Raw genomic sequence first — 24,868 nt, forward strand, 5'->3', positions numbered from 1 at the left:
GGTGTTAATACATTGTAACAAGTTAATATTAACTACCTAGTACAGTCTATTAGAGAAAAGAAAAAGGCGAACCTCTCCAAATAAATGAGAAAGCCTAATTAATAGGGACAAATATCCCCGAAATGCAGAAAGAAAATGCATACCCATATATCTTGCTTTTCATCAATTGGAAAGTTTGAATACAAATCTATAATTTCAGGACTTCTATACATTGGCGTAGTGTTTCTTGTGACCTGTACACACAAAATAAGAGATTCATACTTAATCCACAAATACATACATACATACATACATACATACATACATACATACATACATACATACATACATCACAATCACTTATTTGTTAAAGTTCAGCCTTATGCTGTTTAACATTCAGCCTTTTCATAAGTTATCCTAGCTTTTACAATAAGCAGATCCGTTTGCAAGACCAAAGACTTATAATAATGAAACTCTTTAGTTGTTACATTCAATTGCTTTATTTATTTGTCTAATTTACCTAGCCACCCATCTCACAAAACCAGGGACTTTCCTATAGTCTTTGGAGAAAAGTTATCCAGTCTGTAGTACTCAAGCATTTTGAGAAAAAACTATACTTCTGTCGTGGAGCAGATACTACAGAGCCCTCACATCTTGGACATAAATTGTTTCAACTTCTACCCTCAAAACGACGCCATAGGGCACTGCACACCAGAACAACTAGACACAAGGACAGTTTTTCCCCAAATGCCATCACTCTGCTAAACAAATAATTCCCTCAACGCTGTCAAATAATTTACTAAGACTGTATTACTATTATTCCTCGCTTCCTTCCTAGCATCTATCTCTTCCCACTTAGGACTATAACCATGTTGCTTGTATCTTTCAATTTATATTGTTTTAATTTGTTTCCTAGTACGATTTGATAGCTTATTAGTAACCTATGACTATCACTAAGTGTTATTCTTGATGAATGTATTTTATTCTCCTTACGTACACTGATAGCATATGCATCAAAGACAAATTATGTGTGTGTCCAATCACACTTGGCCAATAAAGATTCTATTCTATACTCTGGACAAAGAAGACCACTGTTAAACCAGGTACAACTTGGTGGTCTCCATCTCTCCAACTACCGTATTTTTCAGAGTATAAGATGCACCGGACTATAAGACACACCAAGATTTTGAACAGGCAAATTTTAAAAACAGTTTTTGCACTCTCAAGACCTCGCAAAAACGGCCTGCTTTTTGTGAAAACGGGCCCATTTTTTTTCAAAAAAAGGGTATGCATAAGAGGCTTGTAGGGTTGAGATGGCCAAAGACGAGCAAACAACAAGCCCGCTTTTTAAAAAAAGGGGGGGGGCATGCATAGCCTTTAGGAGGCTTATAGACTGCTCCCGGGGCTGGGGGGGGGGGGGATTCAGCAAAAAATGGCCCGTTTTTCACTCATTTCTGCCCTTCCCAGCACCCAGGAGCATTCTGAAGGCTATGCACGGCCATTTTGGTGAAGGGGCGGGGTTTCGATAGGCAAAAAAATGCTGTATTCAGTGTATAAGACACACTCAGATTTTCAGCCTCTTTTTGGTGGAAAAAAGGTGCATCTTATACTCTGAAAAATACGGTAAGTTAAATTTGTTTAGCTTTTGGGCAAATTTTTCAGCCACACACAGTCAAATAGGATTATGTAACTCTCCCTGTGGGCAACAGAGAGCTACTACATCAAAGTGGGTATGTGCCTCTTCACAAATTGCTCAGCTAAAGAATCAAAGAAAAGATGATGCGACTTATAGGGAAATAGAACTTCCATACACACTCCTATGTTTGAGCAGTTTTTTACAAGTAGGCAGAATGCACTCTAATGATAAGGAAAAAGAGGTTCAGCTCTATCCAAAGCTCTTTGATTTTCCCCTCTGCATCTCCTGTTCCTAACCTCAATTTCCTGTTCTTTTTCTATCAGTCCTTGCCAGAAACAGACAAATTCTTTGAAAAGCTGTTCTCAGAAACAGAACTGTACAAAGAGAGGACAATAGATGCAGCTTGGCTGGGAATACATGTTGAAAACCCAGCATGGAATTTTGGCACAGAGTTCATTCAAATGGAATATATCCATCTGTTTTGCTAGGTAAGCATAAATGAAACAAAAAAGCAGTGTTTAATAGCATAGTTCAGAGAGTAGAATTTCAAACAATGCAATACTCAGCAGTAACGGAAGCTAAGCAACCTAAACGCTGGAAACTCTTTGAAAAGACCATTGAATAAAACCAACAAAATTAAGATTCTCATCTTATAAATTAGTTTAAAAACTAATTTTTTTAGCTAACAATTATTTTCAATATAATAAGGTTTTCAAAAGTGGGACACAATGGCTCGGTAGTTGAAGATGTTGAGCTTGTCAGCTGGAAAGCTGACAGCTCGGGTTCGAGACTCAAGCGCTTCATGATGGGGTGAGTGCCCATCCTCACCCCAGTTCCTGCCCACCTAGTTTGAAAGAATGCAAATTCGAGTAGATAAATAGGTAGCACTTCAGCAGGAAGGTAACAGTGTTCTGTGCACTTCAGCCTACAGTCATGCTTGCCACATAACCATGGAAAAGGGTGTTGGTGCTTACCTGATACGCCTATTCTCATAGTGAGGGAGGAGTATCCAGGATGGGTTAACTTCATCCTCGTTGATTGGACTGAGTCCGATAAACTCTTTAGACCACGCCCTAGTCACCAGGTAATACCAAGTTTCGACGAAGAACTCTATCAGACTCGATGTGTCATCCACTCTTAGACATTGATGTAGTTTCAAATCTTTATTTGCTCATGTATTTCCTTAACACTCTAGATATACAACCAAAACATAACGTTCCCAATACATTACAACTCAGGGAGGGGCTGGATACTCCTCCCCCACTATGAGAATAGGCGTATCAGGTAAGTACCAACGCCCTTTCTCCATAGTGAGGGGAGGAGTATCTAGGATGGGATGTACAAAAGCCCACACGTCCCTAGGGAGGGTTCACACCTGTTGTATATATCAATCTAGGTCTATGCTCAACCCTATGCCTGGTGAGATATCTCTCCCACTCTGTGCACCGCCTGCAATACCCTACATCTGAAGGCTGCCTCCGCCGAAGCAAAGAAGTCCAATTTGTAATTCCTCACAAATGGTGAGGGAGAAGACCATGTGACTGCCCTACAGATCTTGGTCAAGGAGGCCTACAAGGCCCAGGCCGCTGACGTGGCTACGCTTTGCATGGAATGTGCTGTAATAACCCCGGAGTTTGCAGCCCTTGTGTTTGGTACACGGTTGCAATACAGGTCCGCAACCACCTGCCTATAGTGATAGAGGTTACCTTGTTTCCCAGGGACCCCGGCTGGAAGGAAACGAACAAGGCCTTTGACTTTCTCATTGGCAGGGTTCGTTTGAGGAAGATCCTCAGTGCCCTCCTCATGTCCAAGATGTGCCCCTTCCTCTCCAATGGATGGGAGAGGTTCGGACAGAAATTGGGCAATATCAGCTCTTGTGATCGGTGGAAACAAGAGCACACCTTGGGTATGAAGGAAGGGTCCAGTCATAGGACCACCCTGTCCTGGTGGAATACACATAAATCTTCCCTGGCAGGCAGAGCCTGAGGTTCAGATATCCGCCTAGCGGAAGTAATGGCCACCAAGAAGGCCACTTTGGGCGTCAAGAATTTGAGTGAAATTGTTCGTAGTGGCTCAAAGGGAGGGCATGTCAGAGCGTCCAGCACCCTGTGTAAGTCCCAGGAAGGGTACCTGTATACCATGGGTGGTCTAAAATTAGAGGCCCCCTTGAAAAAACACTTGACCATGGGGTGCTGAGTTAGTGTCTGAGACCTACCGCACAGGAGTTCCGAGGAAATGGCGGAGACCTGCCTCCTAATAGTGTTCGGAGTCAACCCTCTGTCCAGGCCTGCCTGAAAGAAGTCCAGCACCTGTGACACCAAGGCCTGAACCGGGTCATGGTTCCTGGTGGTGCACCATGTGCAAAAGGTGCGCCACTTGGCGCTGTAGATACGCTCTGTGGAAGGTCTGCAGGCCGCCTGGATTGTCTGTATGACCTTGGAGGATAAATTGTCCTCCCTCAGGATGCTCTGCTCAAGCGCCAGGCGGTTAGCTGAAGCCACTGAGGGTCCGGGGTGTTCCAGCGACCCCTGCCTGAGGGAGATCCTCTCCTGGGGGATCCTCTAGGGCCTGTCCACCAAGAGACACCTGAGGTCAGCGAACCAAGGCTGTCGGGGCCAATGTGGGGCAATCAGAACCACCTCTACTCCCTCCCGTAAGATCTTCTGGATGACCCTGGGAATCAGAGGCAACAGTGGAAAGGCATACAAGAGTCCCCGAGGCCACGTGCACCAGAGAGCATCTACCCCCTCCGCTCTCTGATCTGGGTACCTAGAGTAAAACCTTGGGAGCTGAGCATTGAGGGGGGTGGCAAATAGGTCGACCTCCAGGCGACCGAAAGGTTCCGCCACTGCTTTGAAGATTGCTAGTTGCAGCTTCCACTCCGAATTGTCCAGCTGAGCCAGTCGGCCCTGACATTGTCCACCCCTGCTATATGCTCTGCGGTTATAGAGACTAGGTGACTTTCGGCCCAGTCTCTTGGCCTCCAGCATGAGGGACTTTGATCTGGTCCCCCCTGTCTGTTTATATGCGCCTTGGTGGTTATGTTGTCTGTATTAGAATATGACACCCCTTGACAGAGTTGTGAAATTGTCTGAGGGCCAGGCGAACCACCCTGAGCTCCAACCACTTTATGTTGTGAGTCAATTCCGCCTGGCTCCATTGTCCCTGCACCATCTGGGACCCCAGGTGGGCCCCCCACCCAAACAGACTAGGGTCCGTAGTGACCGTCACCCGGTCCAGTGTTCTGAAGACTTCCCCTTTTGTTAAAGCTGGGGACGTCTACCATATCAGGGAACGGGATATCTCTGCTGGTAGGAGGACCTTGATCTGGGAGCAGCTCATGCGCCAAGGCTGTAATGGTAAAAGGAACCATTGGAGGTCTCTGGTGTGAAGGCATGCCCAAGGGATAATGCCGATGGCGGACACCATTGAGCATAGCAATCTGGACAATGTAGCTAGGAACACTCTCCGCTCCCTATATACCTGGGAAGCCAGCTCCTTGAGATTGTGCTGCCTTTCGGCTGACAAGGACACTGTACCTGACACTGTGTCTATCAGGGCCTCTAAGTGAATCAGCCTAGTGAAGGGGTGCAGATGGCTTTTGGCCAGATTGACCGAGAATCCGTGCTCTCTTAGGGCTGACATGGTGATGTCTAAATCCCGTAGAGCACCCTTGAAGGAGGATGATTGCAACAGCAGGTCATTTAAAGAGCATTGGTTTCGAATAGGCTTTAACCTTAGATATGTTGCCAATGCCACCATTATCTTCGTGAAAACCCGGGGGGCAGAAGACAACCTGAAGGGTAAGGCCTGATATTGGAAGTGGTGCCCTAGGTAGCAGAACCTGAGATATTTACGGTGATCAGGGGTTACGGGTATATGAAGGTAAGCCTCCGTGAGGTCTACGGAGCTGATGAAATCCCCCTGTCTAATCCCTTCTAGGATAGAATGCAGTGAATGCATTTTGAACCTCCGGTAGCGTATGAACCGGTTTAGCCTCTTCAGGTCTAGAATCGCTCTCCAACCGTCCGAGGCCTTGGGGATCATGAAAAGAATGGAATAATAACCCTGACCTTGTTGGTCTAGAGGCACCGGCTGGATAGCCCTGATGTCCAATAGGTGTTGAATGGCTTCCTGCATCAGTTGCCTCCAGATCGGGTTATTTGAAATAGGACATGTCTGGAAGAAGCTCGGGGGGCTAGAGAGGAACTCGAGAGAAAGGCCAGATCGGATGGTGGACTGAACCCATGCATGGGAGGTAGATAGGTCCCAACGGTCAACGAAATATGCCAAGTGTCCCCCGATAGGAGGTGAGCTGGGCCTAGGGTTAGTTCTTGTGGAAGAAGCGCCGGCCTCCCCCTCCCCCTCAAAAGGGCCACTTCTGCAGCCTGCCCCTCTGCTGCCTCTCTGGGGGGTATCTCTACCTGGGGGGGGGGGTAACCTCCCTGGTACTGGCGAAACCCTGAATACCCAAAATCCGACCCCCTGAACGAATCCTGACCCAGAAGGAAGACCCATAGTCCTGACCACGGCTGGTAGTGCGTCTGGAGTAGGGAGTTGTTCTGAAGCTGTTCTTCCTCGGCACCGTGAGAAGCACCTTCCACTTGTCCTTGTTCTCTATCAAGAAGGGGTCCAGAGCTGCCCCATAGAGCCCCCCCCGCCCCCGTGAAGGGCGCCAACACCAAACGCCATTTGTGACGTATGTCTACTTGTCACTGCCGAAGCCAAAGCAACATGTGGGATGCTACAGAGGGGGCGATCGCCCTGGATGCAAATCTGGCTGCTGCTAGGGTGGCGTCCGAAGAGAATTGGATGGCTGCCACCAGCTTGTTGATGTCTTGGTGAGCCGACATCCGCTATCAGGATCCGCTGCTGGAGATCCTGTAGCCACAGTAGTGAAGACCGGTTGAAGGAGGAGGCGGTGGTGGCTGCTCTCACTGCCCAGGCCACTGCCTGATGGCTCCCCTGCAAGGTGAGGTTGGCCTTCTTGTCCTCCGGTTTCAGAGAGTCCTCTGGTTCTCTGGGCATGTTCGCAGGCATATGCAGAGCCGTGACAGGTGCGTCCGGAGCAGGAAGGCTTCGAAGGAGGCAAGCCCTCATTGTCGGGGAGTCTATCCTCTCTGCACTCCCCTTCCTCAGATTCCAAATCGCTGTCCTCCTGGGATGACAATGGGGAGTCAGCGGGGTCTGCCCCGTCTCCAGCCACTCAGGAACCATGGGTAAGGGTGCCACATGCGGCTGCATCTGGGGCTGTTGTAAGGCAGCAGCCATGCACTGCTGAAACACCCTCATCATCATGTCCTGAAAGTAAGGTACCCTTGAGATGGGCACTTATCTGGCCCCCATACCCGCAGGTGTAGGAGGGAGAGGTTGTGGCGAAGGCCCCGTGGTACGTGGATGGGATTGCCATCCCTGAGCTGTGCCCCAGATCCTCGAGGTGTCAAAGGGAATCCTCACTTGAAAGGAGGGATCCTCGTCTATAGCTCTGCTGGGGGAGGAATGCTCCAGTAGCCTCTCATCCGACCCAGCCCCTGCGGGGCCTTTCAGCTGTTGGCCTTGTGGCATATTCGCTCTAAAGCTTTATGCTGTTTCTCATATTTAGAGCCCGGTTTGGGAGGCTTGGAACCAACGCTCGACTCCTTAGCTGCCTTGGGGGCAAGATGCCTGGTTTTTCTTTTTGCCTTGCCGCCTCCTTCCCTGGAAGGGCCTTCGGGGATAGATTCTGACCTTGAGAGCTCCTCCACTCCTCAGGTGGGGATGGCTGTAGAAACGAGGACCTGGCTCCTGCTGGTGTCCTCTGGGTTCATGGCAGCCGCAATCTTGGATCACATGTTCAAAAGGGCAATTCGCGCCAAAATTCAAAGCTCCGTTCCTCTGGCATGCTTGAACAGCAGCTTATGCCCTCGGGCTGCCGGCCACCTCTCTCTGTGGGGGGGAATCTCTCTCTCTCTCCCCCTGCCTTCGGAGCTCGTTTTCCGGCTCCACCGGCCCCCTCCAGTGATTAAGGATAAGTGCAGGCGCTCTGTGATGTTCAAAAGCTGCAGTTCATTGCTCGACCCTTGTGGGGAGCAGCCGAGCACTCTGGCGCTGTTTCAAGGTTTTTTCTTGCGGCTGTTTAAAGGAGCAGCGAGCCGGCGCCTCGTGAGGCTTCCCCCGCCCCTCACGGGTCTTAAAAGGCCTCTTGAGTGGCCGCAGAATTATTTCTAGTGGACAAATCTGTCCATCGCCTTTGCAGGCTAATGGCGATAGTTGCTACCCCCGCCGGGGGTTTTGCTGGCCGCCAAGGTACTCACGCCTCTGAGGAATAACAAGTTGCCCTTTAAATCAATCTTCATTTCTTTCTTTGCAATTTTCCAAGGAAATCAGGATGACACAGCCGTCCAGTTGGGGACTGAGTCAATAACTGGGTTTTACCTGGTGACTAGGGCGTGGTTTAAAGAGCTTATCGGACTCAGTCCAATCAACGAGGACAAAGTTAACCCATCCTGGATACTTCTCCCCTCACTATGAAGAATGTCTTCAGACATCACTGTCTCCCTTAACTAAGACATGGAGATAGTCAGACACAACTGGACAGGGGAAATCTTTACCCTTACTGTTTTCAAAAGGGAACACAATATGTTGAAAATAAAATATAGTGCTGGATGTCTTACCTCATCTTCAACAGTTGCCCGTCTTTGTGCAGACCAGCTATAATCAGGATAATGTGTCACAACTGTTGCACTACCAAAATCACACAATTTAATTGTTCCTTGATTACTTATCAGCATATTTTCAATCTGCAGAAACAAGTTACACACATTTACATTAAAAAGGCTTTGAAGTAGGCATATCTGTATTCACATCACCGAGGCAGACACAGATCATCAAAGTTCTCATTAAACTAAACATTTTTCTAAGGTTCAATAGCCTGCTTTGAAATTCAAATGTTCTGTCTTTATAGTTTGGAAAGTTACTGAGAACAAGATAATTTTAAATGCTTAAGCAATGAGACTCAAGACTTCACATCTTCTCACCCACATGCCTATAATCTTCATTCCCCCCACGCAACATAAAGAACACCACAGTTCTATGATTCTCTGCAATGTTCATGTCATTTTAATAACATAACATCACTAAACAATTCCTTTATGTTTTAACCTGACATCAATACACAGTTAAATTCCATACACACAAACACACATATACACCCGTGAAAATCTATGAATAAATGAATGAATGAATGAATATGAATGAATATATATATATATATATATATATATATATATATATATATATATATATATATATATACATACATATACATATATATACATACATACATACATACACACACACACATAACATACATACACACACACACACAAACACACACACACACATACACGTGTGTGTGTGTTCATTCATAGATTTTCATGGGTGTAGGTATGCTGGTCTTGTATTCGGGTCTTTTCCCATGTAAGATTGAGATTGTCTTGGCAACGTTTCGGCGAGGTCTCACTCACCATCTTCAGGCTGGGTTTTGGGCTTAAAGTGTGATCGGAGCTGCCGTCTTTCTATAAATCTTGGTGGGGATGTGTGGAGTGCTGGCTTTGTTTCAGTAAGTGGAATGATTGGTTGTGTGTTTGTATCATGATTCGTAGATTGGTGCTGGCTGTGTGTCTATTGTTGTTTTATGTTGTAACAGCCTAGGTGGTGGGTGGGGTTCGTTTGCTTCTTCCAGATGTCTCGTAGGCGGGAGGTATCATCACGTTTATTCATGTTGTGGGGTGTTTCTCTATTTCGATAGCTTCCATAATTATTCTCTTGTTGAAGTGTTCTGTTTTGGAGATTAACCTGGTTCCTTCAAAATTAATTTCATGTCCTGTAGCTTTACGGGGAGGAAACCTTACTCACCAGATCCTATGAGAAACTTGAAGTCCGAAGAGCCACCATCTTATGTGACCTCACATTCCTACACAACTGACGAGACAAAAGCGTGATTCCCACATGCTTCCAACTAAAATTCCATTCAAAAACCTCAGCCACCGAAAGGATCCTGAAAAGAATTGAATTCGTCCTAATCAGAAACGAACTCCACAGGAAAAGATTCCTACTAGACCAAACCAACCGGGACCTACTCACTCTTCACCTCAAACTCAGCAACAAAATCCAACCAGCACTCTGGGACAAATCCAAACAACTAGCCCCCTGGAGAGCCGAAACAGAAACCTCCTACAAGACAGACAAACATTCCAACAAACTCCACAGACTAGAAAAACAACAGAAGCCCAACCCCCCTCCACAGCAACTCATGAAACGAACAGTACACAACATATCAGACAGAACCCTCACCACAGCTGAAACCAATGTCCTTTCCAGAGGATTCAACTTTGCAGTCGCCCCTAAACGTATCTCCACTGAAGACATCATATGCGGAGTTCAAGCTACACTCACCAAAATCAACCCAGATGAAGCCAATAAAATTAGACTTGCAGTCACTAACGTCCTTTGCTCCAGTAATCCACCCAGAAGCAACTTACAGCAAGAAGAAGAAATAGCACTCACCAACCTGAGGAAAGACAACATCATAATCATTCTCCTAGCAGACAAAGGTAATGCCAGTGGTGATGAACACGTCTGACTACCAAGCCAAACTATCCAACCTACTGCAAGACCCCGCTTACAAACCTCTAAACACAGACCCTGCCACCTATCTGGAAAAAACCACCAAATTCAAAATAAAAGCCTCTCCCATCAGTGAAGAGATCCAGCAAAGAATCATCCCCAGAGTGAAATTTTCCAGATGCCACAAACTCTATGGCCTCCCCAAGATACACAAAGAAGGAACACCACTCAGACCCACAGTCAGCTCCATAGGCTCTCCTCTACAGAATCTTGCCAAATTCCTCGCCAAACTCCAACCCTATGCAAAATCCATCACCTCACACGTAAAAAACTCACTCCACTTCATAGAAACAATAAAGAAACAAAACCTACAACCCAGCGACCTACTCGTGAGTGTCGATGTCATATCCTTCTTCACCCAAGTGCCTATAAAAGAAGCCTTGACAGCTATCCAGAACAAACACAACCCTCCATAACACATCCTGGACCTGACCAACCATTGCCTAACCCACATACTTCATTCATAATGGACAAAGATACAAACAGATAGAAGGAGCACCCATGGGATCACCCCTCTCACCCGTCATCCCAAAATTATACATGGAACATTTTGAAACTAATGCCTTAGATAAATCTGAACACAAACCCAAACTCTGGCTTAGATATGTTGATGACACTTTCGTGATTTGGCCACGTGGGAAAGGAAAACTGGACAACTTCCTCACACATCTCAACAGCCTACACCCCAAAATACTATTCACCATGGAAATAGAAGCAAACAACCAACTTCCCTTTCTGGACGTCCTAATCTACAAAGAACCCAGTGGCTCCCTAGGACACACCATCTACCGGAAAAAAACATACACCAACCGCTACTTAAACGCACAATCCCATCACCACCCTGCACAGATCAACTCTGTAGCCAAGACCCTCATCTCCAGAACCAAATGCCTAGCTGACAAAGACCACCTGAAAACTGAATTACACACTCTCACAAACGTATTAATCTCCAACGGATTCCAAAGAAAAACAATCACCAACCTAATCCAAAGGAGACTCTCCACAAAAACCAAGACACAGAACAGGACAACGGCATCGCCCTCCTCCCTTACATCAAAGGCACCACAGATAAAATCAGCAAAATTCTCCACAAACACAATATCAGACAGCTTCAACACTGACCAAAAAATAGCCAACATCTTAAGAAACCCCAAAGACAAAATCCAGCTAGAAAACCAAGGAGCCTACGAAATACCATGTAAAATCTGCCCTGCAACATACATAGGACAAACTAACAGGACGATAAATGCACGCATCGCAGAACACAAGAACGCAGTAAGAAAAAAGAAAAAGAAAAGAAAAAACTTCCTCCCTTTTCCAGCACCTTAAAGCTACAGGACATGAAATTAATTTTGAAGGAACCAGGTTAATCTCCAAAACAGAACACTCCAACAAGAGAATAATTATGGAAGCTATCGAAATAGAGAGACATCCCCACAACATGAATAAACGTGACATCTGGAAACCAGCCTTAGTCAACAAACGAGCTCCCAGGCCGTTACAACACAAAACAACAATAGACACACAGCCAGCACAAATCAGCACCAATCTACCAATCATGATACAACCACACAACTAATCATTCCACTTACTGAAACAAAGCCAGCACTCCACACACCCCCACCAAGATTTATAGAAAGACGGCAGCTCCGATCACACTTTAAGCCCAAAACCCAGCCTGAAGATGGCGAGTGAGACCTCGCCAAAACGTTGCCAAGAAAATCTCAATCTTACACTGGAAAAGATCCGAATACAAATTTCTATCTAGTTACTATCCAATCAAGGGGGAAAATTAATTCCAGGTCTGATTTCAGTCCTGGTCAACACTACTATATATAAAACAAATACGATATACAGGTAATTGTTTTTCAATCTAGTTCTGCTGATGTGCTAGGATAACTTCCAGAAAGCAGGGGTGGATTCCTACCAGCATTACTGTTGGTTCGGCATGCAAAAAGTTTTGCTCTGTGCATGTGTGCATTTGCACCTAAAAAGGTCTGCGCATGTACACGTTAGAAAAGGAAAATAAAATAAAAATATTGCAATGAAGATTGTTCTGCGCATGCGCAGAATCGAAAATCAAGATGGCACTGCTGCCGATAGAACCGGTTTGGGGGCATGGCAGTCTGAGTTACTACCTACTCGACCAAACCGGTCCAAACCCACCTCTGCCAGAAAGTGATCAGACTGCCTGGGAATCTGGAAACTAGAAGGTATCAGAAGGCCAAAGGACTTGTCATTTGTAGTATAATTATTTATATTGCAATTAAAATCCCTTGGAACACCATAAGCTATGCAAAAAATGGAGGCATTTACTATCTGTAATCAGCTCCTGCATGTCTCTTCAACTGTTTCTTTCCTCAGTGAACTTTACACATATGACCAACACTCAAGGTTTTTTCACTTTTTAGTTCTGAAACAGGGGTGTATGGCTTTGTCCCCTTCTCTTTTTTACATTTTTAAATATCAACTCTTTCAAAGTTGCTTATGAAAAAATGTCCAGGTTTGGGGAAACTTTTAGCAAAAAATGAACTTAGCCTAATCTTCTCTAACTCATTCTCAGGCAACCTAGACTTTTTACTCTTTATCTTTCAGACTACTACAGGTAAATTCAAGCCCATCCTAACTCAAAGTATCACTGCTTCAATCTCATAAGGAGTAGAGGAAAAGTGGATTCCTTACCTTTAAATCTCTGTGGATAATAGGGGGCTTCTGTTTGTGCATATGTTGCACAGCACGGCAAGTCTGATAAAATATCTTCAAAACTGTATCGCACGAGAGGGGGCCTTTAGATTCCACTTTCTTTAAAAATTCCACCAGCTGCCCTATGAACATAAAATCCATGAATCACACACATTATGGAAGAGGCAATAGGAATGCTAATTCTGATGACAGCCAACATAGGCCTATAAATACCACCACACACCCCTGGATCCCTTTACTTTCTTGGTATATTCTAACATATGAGTTGAAGCTCAGGGGTTTTGGCTCATTCTGAGATTGTGTGATGAGCACAGGGCTAATACCAAGTGAATACATTGTCTGCTGCTGCACGTGCCGTTAGAAAGGGAGGAGAAAAATGTGTGAATCAGTCCAGCTGTACGCTTGGATTTTTCTGGAGAGAGATAAAGCTCCCGTAATGTATCCTCTAGCTAGCAACACCACTTCAGCTATATACTTTTCTTTAATACACTCTATCATTAGTCCGTATATTAGACTGCAAACAAGTACTGCGGTACACTTCAATCATTACTCAGCCTTTGGAAAGGTTTGGTGCAGTGAGGTTTGGTGTAGTATTGAAGGTGCTGGCCTAGTAACCAGGAGTCTCACCTGGTGGTGACTTTGGGCCAGTCATTCTCTCTCTTAGTCCAACCTACCTCACAGGGTTGTTGTGGGGGGAAATAGGAGGAAGGAGGATTAGGTGATTAGGTTTGCCACTTTGATTTACTTATAAAGGATAAAAATCTAATAAACAAAGGGGAAACAGGGAAGACCAAATGCTGAACAATTTTTGGTTCAGTAACGTGTTGTTCTTTTGGCAAGAAAAATGGCAGTTTTTGAAATGTAAAACATCTCTAAAAGTTTTTCTTTTTTTATTTGTATCCAGGCCAGAACGTTTTTTTAAAAAGTTATTTTAACTTTGCATTTGTTTCATGTCTGTCACTAGGACAAACGGGGGGAGGAGGAAATAAACTTATTCTTCAAACTTAGTCAAATCAAATAATTAGCCAGTAAATTTTAATCTGCAATGAAAACATTCATTAAAATTCAGAGTTCTGAAGTGGGGAAGAGTCACTTAGTCATTCCTCTGCTACACTTAAAATAATGTTTTCCTTCATTCTGTTTCTAAAATATTGCTTGAAATGACCATTGTCTTACCTGAAGGGTCCTTTTCAGGGAGCTGCAAGGGAGAGTCCAAAGAAGGGGTTAAACACAGCCAATCTGCCCAGAACTGAATTGAAAACTTTAAGCCACGCCTCTGGTGCTGACTATCCTCAGATTTATTCAATGAAGACGTGGAACAGTTGTGCGCTGAAACTTCAACTGGAAGTCTAATATGGAACAAGTCAAAAAATAGTCCAAACAACAATAACAGAAACAACAAAACAACACTGTGACTTACAAACACCAGCGGAGAATAGACCCCAGGGCGGGGTGGACTCTCCCTTGCAGCGCCCTGAAAAGGACCCTTCAGGTAAGACAATGGTCATTTTCCAGGGCGCTGCTCTGGAGAGTCCAAAGAAGGGACATGCCCAAGCTAACTGTCACTAGGGCGGGAAGGCTCAGCCATCAGGGTCGCTCCGCTGGTATGGATGCCCTGAAGAACACGTCTCCCAAAGGCCCCCTCCGCCGATGCAAAACTGTCCAGTTTGTAATTTCGGACAAATGGAGACAGAGAAGTCCAGGTGGCCGCCTTGCAGATCTCTTCAACCGGTGCCTGAGTAGACCAGGCAGCTGTGGTGGCGGCGCTTCTAGTCGAATGTGCTGTGATATTGCGAGGCACAGGAACGGACTGTAAAACGTGGGCAAGCGCGATGCAGGCTCGCAGCCATCCGCCGATGGTAGATGAAGAGACCTTCTTGCCTTGAGAAGGTGGTTGAAAGGAGACGAATAGAGATTCGGATTTCCGAAAACTGGCCGTGCGCTTGATGTATCTGCGAATAGTCCTGCGCACATCCAGCATGTGCCAGCGTTTTTCCCTCGGGTGCCGAGGATGCGGACAAAAATCCGGAAGGACCACCTCCTGCGCCCGATGAAACCAGGAATTGACCTTCGGAATGAAGGAAGGATCCAGCCTCAGGATTACTCTGTCGTTACGAATGAGACACAAGTCCTCTCTGACTGACAAGGCAGCCAGTTCCGATATGCGACGAGCAGACGTGATAGCGACCAGAAAAACCGTCTTGAATGTGAGGTGTCTGAGACTGGCCGTCTTAAGTGGCTCAAACGGGGGCCCGATGAGGGACCGCAACACTACATTGAGATCCCAAGATGGGTATCTATGGACCACTGGGGGTCTCAGGTTGGTCGCTCCCCTGAGAAAACTGCGGATGGTCGGATTCCGGCCAAGAGATGCGTAGCCCTCAACTGAGAGGATGGTTGACAGGGCTGCCGCCTGGCGCCTCAGGGTGTTAGGTGCCAGGCCCTTGTCCAAACCTTCCTGCAGGAAGTCCAGGATGACAGGAACCGAAGCAAGGGGCGCAGACGTACCATGAGCAGTGCACCAACTGGCGAAGGATTTCCAAGTGGCGTCGTAGATGCGCGTTGTGGACTGCCGTCGTGACGCTTGGATGGTGCCAATCACTTTGTCTGACAACTTGCCTCTGCTTAGGAGATCCCTCTCAAGTGCCAGACGGCCAGTTGCAGCCACTGGGGCTCTGGATGTTGAAGGGCCCCCTGGCTGAGAGAGATGTCCTGTGGAGGAATCCGCCACGGTGGTGTGATCGAAAGACTCACCAAGTCTGCAAACCAGGTTCTCCTGGGCCAGTACGGTGCTACCAGCAGCACCTTCGCCTCCTCTGCTAGGATCTTCCTGATGACTCTGGGAAGAAGAGGTAGCGGGGGAAAAGCGTAAAGCAGACCTTTCGGCCACGGGCCGTGCAGCACGTTGACTCCTTCCGCCCTTGGGTCGTGGAACCTTGTGAAGAACCGCGGAAGATGCGCGTTGGCCGCGGTGGCGAACAGGTCCACCAGCGGGAGGCCGAACCTCTGGGACAGTTGCTGGAACAGCAGCGGCCACTCCGAGTGGTCGACTGTGGATCTGCTCAGCCAGTCCGCCTGGGTGTTGCTCGTGCCCGAGATGTGCTCCGCCTGAAGAGAAAGAAGATACCTCTCTGCCCATCGACCCAAGAGCTCCGCCTCCTTCATCAGGGATCTGGAGCGCGTTCCCCCCTGTCGATTGATGTGCGCCTTGGTGGCGACATTGTCTGTCATGATGCGCACGTGGTGGCCCTGAACGGTGCTCTGGAAGCGCTTGAGCGCAAGCCTGACTGCCCTCAGCTCCAGCCAGTTGATGCTGTGAGCGGCTTCGGAAGGGGACCACCTGCCCTGTGCGAGCTGGTTGTGGCAGTGGGCCCCCCAACCGAACAAGCTGGCATCCGTTGTGATGGTGAGCCTGACTGGCTCCTTGAATGGCGACCCCTTTAACAGGGCCGGAGACAACCACCACTTTAGAGAGCGACGTACCTCTGCTGGAACTGGAATCAGTCTTGTTGAGCTGCTTTCGTTTGTTCTTTGATATGGAAGCAGGAGCCACTGAAGGGGACGGGAGTGAAGTCTCGCCCAAGGCACGATTGACAGGCACGAGATCATCTTGCCGAGGAGCTGTGAGAGCTGAACCACCTTGACTAGTCGTGACCGCTGCACCTGAACGACCATCTCCCGAAGACTGGACACCCTTTCCAGGGACAGGGATACCGTGCACGAAGTGGTGTCGATGACGGCCCCTAGATGCTTCAGTCTGGTCGTGGGAACGAGATGACTTTTTTCCAGGTTGATGGTGAACCCGTGGTCCCGGAGCGCCTGCATGGTGTGTTCTAGGTCGCTGACAGCTTGTTGATGCGATGATGACAGAATGAGAACATCGTCCAGGTAACAGTGGAGTCTGACCGGACGTGACCGTAGAAAAGCCGCCACGGCTGCGAGAACCTTTGTGAATGTCCTGGGCGCCGATGACAGGCTGAATGGCAAGGCCCGGTACTGGTAATGGAGGCCCGCGTAAGAGAACCTCAGGAACTTGCGGTGGGCTTTGCGGATAGGGACATGGAGGTAGGCCTCTTTGAGGTCTATGGACGTTAGTATATCGCCTGGTCTGATGCACCCCAAGATGGACTGGAGGGATTGCATCTTGAACCTGCGATATGTCACGTGGTGATTGAACCTCTTTAGATCTAATATCCCCCTCCACCCTCCTGAGTTTTTGGGGACCAGAAACAGGATGGAGTAAAACCCTCTTCCTTTCTGGCCTGCTGGGACAGGCTCTATGGCCCTGATCTCCTTGAGGTGCCTTATCTCCTGTTCCATGAAGGATCTTTTGACTAACCCTGAGGGAACTGGACACCGGATGAAGTGGCGGGGAGGGGGGGACCAGAATTCTAGAGTGAGACCCATGCGGACCGTTTGAAGAACCCACTGGTCCGACGTGGTCTGCTCCCATTTGGCGTGAAACAACTGCAGCCACCCTCCTATGGGAGCTGACCTGTGATGGTCATTTATACCTCCTAAAGGGTCGGGAGCCGGAGCCCCCCCGAAATGGCCGCTTGGGGAAGGGCTGCTGGCGACCTCTGTCTCGAAAGGACTGACGGTCCTGGGACCGCTCACCCTGCTGGGGATACGCCCGATGATAGGGGGCGGAACTGGTGGAGGGCTCATTGCTCCGAAAGGCCTGCCTCCTGTAAGAGCCAGGACCTTTACGATCAGGCCTCTTGGTGACTGATGGCATCACTTTCTTTTTGTCCTTGTTTTCCACAAGGACTGGATCAAGGACCTCACCAAACAGCTTGTCCCCTTTAAAGGGGGCAGTAACAAGCTTCCATTTGGAGCGCATATCCACATTCCAGTGCCTAAGCCACAGGAGGCGTCTGGAAGTAACATTAGACGCTAGGGCACGCGAGGCAAACTTAGCAGCATTCAGAGTGGCATCAGCAGTGTACTCTGTGGCTGCCATGATCTTATTGATATCCTGCCTGACTTTAACGTCCTTGGCAGGTATCTTCCTCAACAACTGCCTCAGCCACAGGAGAGCAGCCCTGGAGAAAAAGGAGGCCGAAGCGGAGGACTTAATAGCCCATGCAGCTGCCTGATGGGTCTTGTGACAAGCAGTCTCGGTTCTCTTGTCCTCAGCCTTGAGCCCCTCCAACAGGTCAGGAGGGAGCACAGAAGAGGAGGTAAGAGCCGCTACAGGGGGATCGATAGGAGGGAGCTTGAGCAGCTCCTCCAGGCTGGCATCCACCGTGTATAGCTTCTTGTCATGGCTGCTGGGGGTAGCCATGGTAGCTGGCTGCGCCCACTGTCTTTGAACTAAATTGAGGAACATCTTGGGCACAGGAACTATTTCCTGGACCGAAATGGGTTCCTCAAAGAGATCCCCAGATAGATCATCAGGGTCTACAACCTCTTGAGCTGGGGGGGTGGACCCCATGCGAGTTGAGATCTTAGCCTTATCTAAAATGGTTTTGAAATTATCCAAATTAAATAAGCCTGAAAGGGCCGGCTTTTTGGCGGGGCTTGCCTCATCCCCAGAGAATTCAGCTTCCTGCCTAGGAAGAAAATCCTCTTCCTCCTCCCAGTCTGACTCATCGGAGGCCACTGAAGAATGCAGGGACGGGGGTGGAAGGCTAGGAGCCATCTCTCTGGAATCCTCCTGGGGCTGCAAATGGTGGGTCTTGCGAGTGCGCTTGCCACCTTTCGCATGCCTGCCTCAATGCCCTGGGAAATGGCCCTGTTAATTATTTCCTGCATTTCAGTGGATAAATTAGGCCCTTGGTCCTCAATGGGGCGAACCCCTTGAATGGGCCCGGAGATCGGCTGTTGAGGGGCTAAGGGCCCCATTGGAGCTGGTCCCTCCTCCATATCAGAGGGACAGGCAAAGAGATCAGCCTGATCAGCCATGGAATGGCCTGGAGAAGTTGCCATGGCCAGGGAATCCCCTTCCTCTTCACTATCAGAAATGGGGCCTCCCTGGGCTGGAGGAATTTCCCTGGAGGGCTCCCCAGGAGACACCGAAAGGGAAGATTGGGCCTGCTGTTGGTCTTTGGAAAACTGTTTTTCTAAGGCCTTCTGTCGCCTTAATGCATCTTTGTCTAGGCCTGAGCCCTGCTTGGGGCCATGCCTGGAGTAAGGCTTACTCCCTCTAATGGCCTCCCTGGCAGCTTTCCCGGCCTGTCTTACAGGGGCTCTGGAAGAGACACCCTCAGAACTCTCAGGGGCCTGATCTGCCATGGTAACAATCACTGGTTGGGACAGTAGGGGGATGGGAAAAAACCACCACTCACCACCTCCAGAAAGCCCACCGCAGCACGATGCTCCTGAGGAGACAGAGAAACTGCAAGGCCTGAAGTAGCTTGGAATCTTTAGGCGCGAGCAGAATTCGCTCCCAGCGCCTGCAGGAGAGTAAGGGAAGCGACCCAGCAGGCCACGATCCCACGCCGCTATCCCTTGCTTGGATTGGGGCCCAGGTCGCCGGTCACACCGGCCAAGTCTGACTCCACACGGCTCCTGCAAAGAGCCAGGCACCAGGCAGCTGCGGCAAAAAACTTTTAAAAGTAGAAACGGAAGGTTGCGCAATCCAAAATGGCGGCCGGAACTCACTGCTGCTTTGCGCGCCAAATTTGAAGAGGGAAGAAGCCAAAATGGCTGCCCTGGAAGCCCACGCCGCAATTTGACTTGCTAGAAGCAAAAATTGCAACGTAGGGCTTCCAGCGGGAATCGGCCCCCAGTAGGGGTGCCCCAACAGCGCTGGCGTCGGCACTCCGACCCACGCGCTTCCCCCAACAGCTGCCTGCGGCTTCCAGGAGCCAGAGCAAAGCCCCGGACTCCAGGAGAGCCGAAAGGGTGAGAAAAAAAACAATTAAAAAGGGGAAAAAAACAAACTTAATTTTAAAACTCACCAGCCTGCTCTAAAAAATCCTTAATTACACCGTTTTAAAAGGTATTCTTCCTCTCGAGAGTCCAAGGAATCAATCTTAGAACTGGAGAAAAATTTTAGCGCGTCCACTGGGCTAGCTGAATTGAAAAAATCTGAGGATAGTCAGCACCAGAGGCATGGCTTAAAGTTTTCAATTCAGTTCTGGGCAGATTGGCTGTGTTTAACCCCTTCTTTGGACTCTCCAGAGCAGCGCCCTGGAAAACAGAAAGGTCAGAAATGAAAAAGGAGGAGTTAAGTTTCAAATTCCAGATCATGAAGACTATATATTTTGCTCAAAGTGCAGAGCAGCCCTGGAACCCTTTGCTGATACTAAATGCTTTTGTTCTAAGAAACATTGCCTGAGTCTTTTCTCAACAGAGCCAGCCCGGCTGAGTCAGTGAATGAGGCTGTCAAGCCAAGGTGATTCCACACAAAAACTACAACTTTACCTTTACAAAGTTCCGTGAGCAGAAGAAATTCTCCTTGCCCAGTATCCGATTCTTCTTTTCCAATGGAGGCAGCAGAACAGAACTGGACAACGTTTGGGTGTCCAGATAGTTTTTTCTGAATCACGTGTCGGTTAAGGTTTCAAAGTTTCTCGTTTATTTGGAAAACCTCTTTGCAGGTTTGCATGCAGCGGAACTACAGTTTACTCAGTTGGATTATAATTCCAATTCTGAAAAAGAGACTGTGGTCGGAAACATGGGCTGACCACCCAGACCAGGATGTTGAAAACTCAAGTGAATTCCGCATTACGCCACTATTGGCAAAGTTTGGCAACTGCGCTTCCTGCCTCCGATGCGGTCAAGCGTATCTTACATTGAGCTTATCCAATTAACATTAGGATCAACTTTTAACAGTCAGCTGAACACAACCACATTCTATGCATAATTTAAAGCAGGAGAGAGAAATGGACAGAGGAAAGCATTTCTGATGCAACAAACATTATTAAGATTAATAGGGCAAAAGAAAGCTAAGTGTTTCAAACAAGGAAAATTTACACAGATTAGGAGGCAGGTAGAACTAATATGCTTTCTGAGGCAACTATAACTCCAAACAAATTTCCTGTATCATATATTTAATCAAAGATCCCATTTAGACTAGCTGTCCTGTCCTCTGCTACGCATGCCTCCTCTGCTTCTCCTGTCATATGAGCAGCAAAACTATTTGGAACACAACAGTGAACTGATATTTAAGCCCCAGATAAACTGGGGTTTCAAATTCTGAGCTGTTTGAAAGACATTCAGATAGTTTCTAGTGTAAATATAAACTGAAGTTTTGCTCTGATGAAGCAGCAAAGAAACCACTTTTGTATCCTTACTTATTAAACCAGGATTTGACAGTCCAAGCATAATATGATTTCACCTGTCTCCAAAAGGATACCATGAAGCAGACTTCTTGAATGATAGCTTTGTTCTTTTCCTCTTCATTGGACAATAATCTCTGCCAGGAAAATAAAGAGATCTCAAAGAAGAACATTTTGATTTCTTTTCTCTCTTTTTGGGGGGTGTTTGTTTTGTTTCCAAACAATAGTAATTATACCCTTTCTTCTCTTATAATTATATTAAAATTAGTTATTAGCTCACACAAACTTTGTATGTAAATCGAAGACTAATACACTCATATCACTGATATCACCAAGAGCTGTGGTAGGGCAGTGCTCAGAATGCATTGTTGTAATTCTGCCCACAGTCTGGAGTTCGATCCTCCCCGGCTTAAGGTTGACTCAGCCTTCCATCCTTCTGACATCGGTAAAATGAAGACCCAGGCTTTTGGGGGAAACATGCTGACTCTGTTAACCACTTGGAGAGGGCTGTAAAGCACTGTGAGGCGGTATATAAGCGCTAAGTGCTATCATGTATGACCTCCAGCTTTAGATGAAATCAGGTGTAGAGATTATTCCACAAGTTTTGGTTGGATCCTGACTTCACTATGCCAATTCACAGGAATCTCAATTTTCAACTGAAAATCTTCTGGGTTATTGCTAAAGAATATCTCAATACATGAAACTGTATGCTATCAGAAATCAAAATGTGGTCACTAGATTCTATTACTGATTATTATTTATTAGTAGGAAAGGCTCAAGTATTCAGGTAGCAATATTTAACATTCATACACAGTGCTTTAAGGAACAATACTAATGCGATACTTCTCCCCAGTATTTTTACTTTTGCTAAACGAAAAAAATATATACTAAAGAACTTAAGCCAATGACAAAAGGAAAAGAAAAAAATGAAATATTGGAAGTAAACGCAACATAGACTCAGACACACTTTCTTAGATACAAATTCATATAGAATTTTAAAGAAAAATATAAATATTTTTTTTAAATTATTTGGTCAATATTTTTATTCAGAACATTTGTTTCTGATAACCAACTAAGGAAACACAATTTTGCTGTTTTATGTAATATTACTTAGAAGCAAATCCAGATTCCTTTATAACAGAACTTTGCAGAGGGAGGCAAAGTTCAGCTCTCATGAAACATTTTTTACAAGTATTCCTCCACTTACAACCACAACTGAACCTGGAATTATAGTTATAAATCATTGTGGTCGTTACGCGAGGTGCCCACATGCTTGCTTAATGACCACAATCCTGTGTTTCACTGCTGTCATCATTAAGGGGAGCAGAAGGTTTTATCGGGATATAGAAGAGGCCCTGCAGCACCATTCCAGTTCACATGTGGCTGCTCAGGGCCTCACAAGGTCTCCCCCACCTCTTGAAGGATCCTTGGGCCTTCATCCCGCCCCATCACAACTACTCCACTTGCCTTTTCCAAAGATCACCTTCCCAGAAGAGATCACAGCCCATGTGACGCACAACCTTCCTGCAGAGGCGTAGTTTGCGACATTCTGGAGGCGGTTGCCATTCTCACAAGCTCTCAGGAGGACACAATTTTTCCTAATCATGCGATTTTGACAACTGTACCCTTCGGAGAGATGACATGACGGCCGTTTTTGGAACGGCACAAGGCGGCCTATGTAAAAGAATGCCTGTCACATCAGCCGAGTCCTCTTTCAGAAATGTGATCTTTGGGAATCAGCTTTTGAAAAGGAAAATCAACCGATGTGCTGTATGGCCTTCTTATACGGCCTCATGACATCCTGGAAGCAGGTGATCCAGGAATTTCTGCAGCTTCCAAAATGGGACCCACTTCCCGGGTGACACAACTGGCTTCTATATAGGAAGGCCACATCTCATTGCTTGATCTCTTTCGGAAGCGCAATCTTCAGAAAAGGTAAATGGAGCAGGGTGTGATGGGGCAGAGAGGAGAATTAAGGATGTGGTACCCAGCAGGGCAGGAAGCAAGCCCAAGGCCTGTGGCTACCCAGACAGATGGGAAGTAGGTCCAAAGGACACATCAAGGTGGGATGGGGAGGAAAGATAGGCAGGTAGGGGCTGTTGCAGCTGGTCATAACGTCAGGCAGATTACGAAGTACTTAAATTGGGATCACATGGTCACAGTGGAGCTGCAGCAGCCATAAGTTTGAGTACAGATCATAAGTCCCTTGTTCAGTACCATGGTAATTTTGAATGATCCCTGAACAACTGGACATAAATCAAAGACTAATTGTAATCATATACTGTTAACAATCGTGTGTGTGTGTGTGTGTGTGTGTGTGTGTGTACACATATGTACACTCATATGTTGAGTGCTTTTAAAACATTTCATTCAGAAACACTAAATAGGGTATGTTACTTTAAGCTAGGAATCCAGGTTTGCCACACATATTGCTTTTTGCTACATAGAACATATTCATTCCTATTTTCTCTCCTGCTTAAACCAATAATTGAGAGCTTAGTTTTGCTACGCTTAACACATACGTTCTTGCTTTTCTCTCCTTCTCAAACCATAATTGAGAGCTTAGTTTTGCTATGCTTAACTCAAACGTATACCTTCTTGCTTTCTCTCCTTCTCAAACCATAATTGAGAGCTTAGTTTTGCTATGCTTAATACATACGCATATGTTCTTGCTTTTCTTTCCTTCTCAAACCATAATTGAGAGCTTAGTTTTGCTGCATAGAACACATTCATTCTTGCTTACCTGTCCAAATAAGAGTTTAGTCTGATATTTGATTCCAAAATTAGAACATAAGAACAGAATATTTATTGTTTTAATGTTTAGAATAGCACCTCTGACCCTATACCCACATATTATTAAATATCATTTACACTGTTCACTACTTATCACTGTGGGATTTTAATAACAAGTTACATAGTTCACTAATGATAAAAACTGTTATTTTAACAACAGTTATAAGTAGTTTTGGGTTCTTCTAAATCAAAAGGAAATGCATCAGGACTCACTTAGAAGTTCACTTTATCTTCTTATTCGGTGAAATTTGAAAAAGCATGCTATATTAAATTGAAAATCACAATGATTTTGTGTAAAACTGGCATTTGAGAGAAAAATATCCTAGGGGCATAGAAAGAAGGAAATGCTTTCATTTATTCATTATTTATCTGCATTTCTTCTCTAAGTTACTGAGAAAGCATTTGCTTGAACTAGCTCTAGAAGTTTTAGAAATTAAACACTAAATCTTTTTTTTCCCTCTTCTCCTTAGAATTTGTCTACCAAGTCTGACACTTGCATCACCATTAGCACTTTATGTGTCTAAAACTCTTTTTAGACAAGTATTAAAGAGAGAAAAAGAAGAGTATGATAACCAAACATAAGAGAAGATATATATTACCGTATTTTTCAGAGTATAAGATGCACCCTTTTCCCTCAAAAAAGAGGCTGAAAATCTGGGTGCGTCTTATACACTGAATATAGCATTTTTTGCCTCCCAAAACTCCACCCCCTTCACCAAAATGACCGTGCATAGCCTCTAGGAAGTTTTCAGAGAGCTCCTGGGGGCTGGGGAGGGCAGAAATGAGCAAACAGCCCATTCTTTGCTCAATTTTACCCAGCCCCCAGGAGCACACTATAAGCTTCCTAAAAGCTATTCATGTC

At 46.4% G+C, this 24,868-nt stretch overlaps 1 protein-coding gene across 4 annotated transcripts in view; it reads right to left on the minus strand.

Moving 5' to 3' along the window:
- Positions 1 to 24,868, minus strand: part of GAK (cyclin G associated kinase) — a 102,107-nt gene that overhangs the window by 55,058 nt on the left and 22,181 nt on the right. For all 4 annotated transcript variants that reach the window (XM_081945177.1, XM_081945176.1, XM_081945175.1 and 1 more), the window contains exons 3-7: positions 21,291 to 21,350; positions 20,357 to 20,471; positions 12,965 to 13,107; positions 8,269 to 8,394; positions 144 to 233 (exon numbers count right to left, since the gene is read on the minus strand). In XM_081945177.1, the coding sequence (XP_081801303.1) occupies positions 144 to 233; positions 8,269 to 8,394; positions 12,965 to 13,107; positions 20,357 to 20,471; positions 21,291 to 21,350 (534 nt within the window). The remainder of the gene's footprint in view (positions 1 to 143; positions 234 to 8,268; positions 8,395 to 12,964; positions 13,108 to 20,356; positions 20,472 to 21,290; positions 21,351 to 24,868) is intronic.

The sequence above is a fragment of the Natrix helvetica genome (assembly GCF_964273705.1).
Source record: "Natrix helvetica genome assembly, chromosome: 2".
Taxonomy (NCBI): domain Eukaryota; kingdom Metazoa; phylum Chordata; class Lepidosauria; order Squamata; family Natricidae; genus Natrix; species Natrix helvetica.